Here is a 4,701-nt window from a genome sequence, read left to right as displayed (position 1 = left end):
AGACAGCCCCTTCATCGTCCCCATCGCCACTCTGTCCGACGACTCACGTCGACTCACCGTCACCAGCTTACAGGTGAGAACGCACACACGCACGCACGCGCACACACACACACACACACACACACACACACATACACATACACATACACATACACACACCTCAAAGGGGCTGGAGGAAACACACACACACACACACACACACACATTTTAAATGCTTTATTTATGTCCACATAAATTGTACAATATCTAAAGGACATAAATACTATCAGTGCATTTTGACATTATGGAAACATTCAGTTACAGTAGTGCTGAGCCAACAACCAGTTATGCCTACACATAGGATGTTATTCACACCAAATGATGATTACAGTGGATTGACAGATACAGTATCGAAACTGTACAACAGACAGTATCCAGCTCATGGGTACAGGAAGCACCGCCTTCTCCATATTGAGCGGCTACCAATAATAGCAGATACTGAGCAGTACTTTGCTAACTGTTTGGCCCTTCTCTTAGATAGACCAGGCATTTGAAGGCCTCTGACAACAAACATATGAACATGGCCCAGGCTGCCAAATATGAAAATTAAAAGTTTACATCTGTAACCCTGTTGTGATATGTTGGTATTTCAAGATCTTGGTTCCTCTAGGGCTAGGCTATGGTCAAAGGTGCAGCCAACTTCTAGAATGAGCACCTCTCTGTGATTTTCATTGACAATTACAGCATCGGGGGTGTTTGATGAAATATTAGAGAACATTTCTGAATCGTCACTACACAGACTGAACATGCTAGGCTTTACAGAGGAGTGCTTGTACAGCGTTGCGGCGGGTCTGAATATGGAAATGACACCCTCTGAAATCAGATCCACAATTCAATCATGCCTACATATGGAGAGCCTTTTATATGCATGACAACCATTCAAGATGTGGGGCATGGTTTCAGTTATCGGCTCGTGACTGTGATGTATGCAGTGTGGGCTATGACTGTCAGGAAGCCAGATGGAGAGGCTAAGCTTTGTTGGTAAAACCTGCAGCCTAGCTTTTAAAGTGAAGGTGACAATACACTCATACACTTTTGAACACTGCGTGAGAGACAGAGTGATCAGCAGCAGGGAGACATGCCAGTTTCCCTTGCAATTTCAGTTCAGTCCAGTGCTGTCGTTGTCTTTGTCATAGCGCTATCATGAGGTGTCCCCGGGTATTGACTGGACACACACACAGACACACACACACACACACACACACCTCAAACGGGGTGGAGGAAACACACTCACACACGCACACATACACACACATTGAAACCATCATTTAGGTCACTGTTGTATGAATACTGTTGGCTGTGACTTGACAACTTTATGAGGAGAAGGCTTTGATTGGCTATGAATAGCTTTAAGAGTGGATGGATTTGGCAGGCGGTTCTGAAACCTATACCCCTGAGGTGTTGTGTGTGCGTGCGTGCGTGCGTGTGTGTGTGTGTGTGCCTGCGTGTGTGTGTGTGTGCGCTCTTGCTATAGAGGAAACCTGTTCCCTCACACCTCATCACTCTGACCACATAGAACTCAGTAGAGGCGACCCCTGACCTTTGTAACTGCCCGTAGTGACAGGCCTCTCTCTTACCAGGTCAGCCTGACCCCCCCCTGACCCCCCACTGACCCCCCTGCTCTGGAAACCATCACACGCCTTCTTCTTGTCAAGCATGTGAAAGCATGTGACCAGGGAACATCGTTTCCGAGAAGAAATACTAAACAATCTTTATTTTTCCACCCACCCGCCTCTCTCTTTCCCTCCCCTCTCTCCCTCTCTCTTACTCTCTCCCTCCCCTTCTCCCTCCCCCTCTCTCTCTCCCTCTCTCTCTCCGTCTCCCTCCGCCTCCCCCTCTCTCTGTCTCCCTTTCTCTCCTCTCCCTCCTCTCTCCGTCTCTCTCTTTCTCTCCTCTCCCTCCGCCTCTCTCTTTATCTCCTCTCCCTCCGCCTCCCCTTCTCTCCCTTTCCCTTTCTCTCCTCTCCCTCTCCCTTCCCCTCTCTCCCTCCCTTTCTCTCCTTTCCCTCCCCCTCTCTCCCTCTCCCCCCCCGCCTCTCTACCCCCTCCCCCTCCCTCCCCTCCCCCTCTCAGGAGATGGGTCTGAAGGTGGGCCAGGAGGCGTCGTTCGCGGTGCAGCTGAACGGGGCGAGGGGGGTGATCGACGCCAAGGTCCACACGCCCTCTGGTGCCGTGGAGGAGTGTTACATCACAGAGCTGGACAGCGGTAAGACTCACACACCACACACACAGACACCACACACAACACACACATACCACACACATATCACAATCATAACAACAGAAATAATGAGAGTACAATTATGACAAAATACAGACAGACAAGAGACAAACAACAACAACATGCATTACTAATTGAAAACGTTGAAAACATTACAACCACAACATGGCCAAAATGGCCAATAAATTAAGGGAAGGTGGATCTACATACTATAATATACATACTACATACTACAATATACTTTATACAGCTGAATATATTAACAGGGTTCCCACGGGTCCTTGAAATCCTTGAACGTTTGTGAATTTGAGAAAAAGAAATCAAGGTCTTAAAAGTTTTTGAAAATACTGTAGACATGGGTCATTGAAAGTGCTTGAATTCCTCTCTCTCTCTCTCTCTCTATTTCTTTTTTTATATATATTCAAAAATGTTTTACTTAGCTCATCAACTAGTTCTGACTGAAACCATGCCGTGTTGGGTCCTTGAATATGAGAGAATTGAGTCTTGAAAGTCCTTGAAAGGTGCTTGACTTTGATGTTTCAGAAGGTCTGGGAACCCTGATATTAAGTATACATGGTGTCTCCCCCCCCCCCCCCCCCCCCCCCCTGCAGACAAGCACGCCATCCGGTTCATCCCCAGGGAGAACGGGGTCCACTCCATCGACGTGCGCTTCAACGGCAGCCACATCCCCGGCAGCCCCTTCAAGATCCGGGTGGGCGAGCCAGGCCAGGTGGGCGACCCCGGCATGGTGTCAGCCTTCGGACCGGGCCTGGAGGGAGGAACCACGGGTACGCACACACACACACACACACACGTACACACACACACACACACACACACACAAATACGTGCGGCACACAAGCACGCACGCACACACACACACACACAGACAAATACGTGAGCACACACAAATACGTGCGCACGCACATACACACACACACACACACACATACACACACACACACACACACATACACATACACACACACACACACACACACATACACACACACACACACACACAAATACATGTGCGCACGCACGCAGGCGTGCGTGCACATGTATGTGCGCACAAATACATGTGCGCACGCACGCAGGCACACACACACACACACACTGTCCAGCCACTATCTACGTATCTGGGTTAGGAGATGAAAAGAAGAAAGAGAGGAATGAGAAAGCAAAGATGGGGGGGGGGGGGGTAAGTGACAGAGAAAGAGAGAGAGAAGGGGGGGAGTAGACTCACAGAGAAACAGAAATAACAGCACATTTGGAGAGATGAATAGTGTTCATGTTTGGCCCCTGCTTGGCTACCCTGGTGCGGGGCTATTATGGTCTGTGCTTGCTTGGCTGGGCCGGGTGTGCTGGTGGTGGGGCGGGCTGGGTGTGTGGGGCGGTGGGGGCTCCCCGGGCGGGGGGGGGGGGGGGGGGGGGGTTGGGGTTCGCCGCTGGGTGCTGGTAGGCAAACTGGTAGTAGTCGCTCTATGTGTAGAGGGCTGCAAGGGAATTTTCCTGGCTACACAGTGTACAGGTGTTTACTTTTGCCTGCTTGTGGCTCTGTCAGTATGTGAAGCGCATTGAGTCGCATCTTGTGAGAAATGCGCTATACAAATAAAACATGATTTGATTTGATTTGATTTGATGTTTACATGGGAGGGAGAGAGAGAGAGACAGAGAGAGAGAGAGAGAGAGAGCACGTCAAGGAAGAGGGACATCATTGAATGGCACTAAGCATAACAGGGCAGAGGGAGGAGTGGGAGGGTGAGAAGTCTCCACCTCATGTTCAAGCGTTCAGAGAAGACATTCAATATGACCAAACCAAAACTACCCCAACACCATCCAACCACCATCTCTCTCTCTCTCTGTCTCTCTCTATCTCTCTCTCTCTCTCATCCAACATCTCTGTCTCCCCCTTTCCCTCGCTCTCTCTCTATCTCTCTCTCTCTCTATCTCTATCTCTCTCTCTCTCTCTATCTCTCTCTCATCCAACATCTCTGTCTCCCCCTTTACCTCCCTTTCCCCCTCTCTCTCTCTCGCTCTTTATCTCTCTCTCCCCCTTTCCCTCCCTCTCTCTCTCCCTCTCTCTCCCCCTCGCCCCTGTGCAGGCGTGGCGTCAGACTTCGTGGTGAACACGTGCAACGCCGGCTCGGGCGCCCTGTCGGTGACCATCGACGGGCCGTCCAAGGTGAAGATGGAGTGTGTGGAGTGTCAGGAGGGCTACAGGGTCACCTACACCCCCATGGCCCCCGGCGCCTACCTCATCTCCATCAAGTACGGGGGACCCCAGCACATCGTGGGGAGCCCCTTCAAAGCCAAGGTCACAGGTCGGTCTCACACATGCACTCGCACACATACACACACATGAGCGCGCACCAGGGTTTCCGTTAACCGGTAATTACCGGTCTTTGTCCGGTAAAATTAGTTGAAGTCCGACACATTGAA

General features: G+C 50.4%; 1 protein-coding gene across 1 annotated transcript in view; it reads left to right on the top strand.

Moving 5' to 3' along the window:
• Positions 1–2,111: 2,111 nt before the first annotated feature.
• LOC308175404 (filamin-B-like) overlaps positions 2,112–4,701 on the top strand; it is a gene marked incomplete at both ends in the record, with an annotated part of 5,650 nt that continues 3,060 nt past the window's right edge. Inside the window, 3 exons of the mRNA XM_080551074.1 lie at positions 2,112–2,244; positions 2,871–3,047; positions 4,365–4,583. Of these exons, the coding sequence (XP_080407200.1) occupies positions 2,112–2,244; positions 2,871–3,047; positions 4,365–4,583 (529 nt within the window). The remainder of the gene's footprint in view (positions 2,245–2,870; positions 3,048–4,364; positions 4,584–4,701) is intronic.

The sequence above is a fragment of the Nansenia antarctica genome (assembly GCF_963989245.1).
Source record: "Nansenia antarctica genome assembly, contig: SCAFFOLD_438, whole genome shotgun sequence".
Lineage (NCBI taxonomy): Eukaryota > Metazoa > Chordata > Actinopteri > Argentiniformes > Microstomatidae > Nansenia > Nansenia antarctica.
The sequence above is the reverse complement of the archived record's forward strand: the minus strand, read 5'-3'. Positions and strand labels throughout refer to the sequence as shown.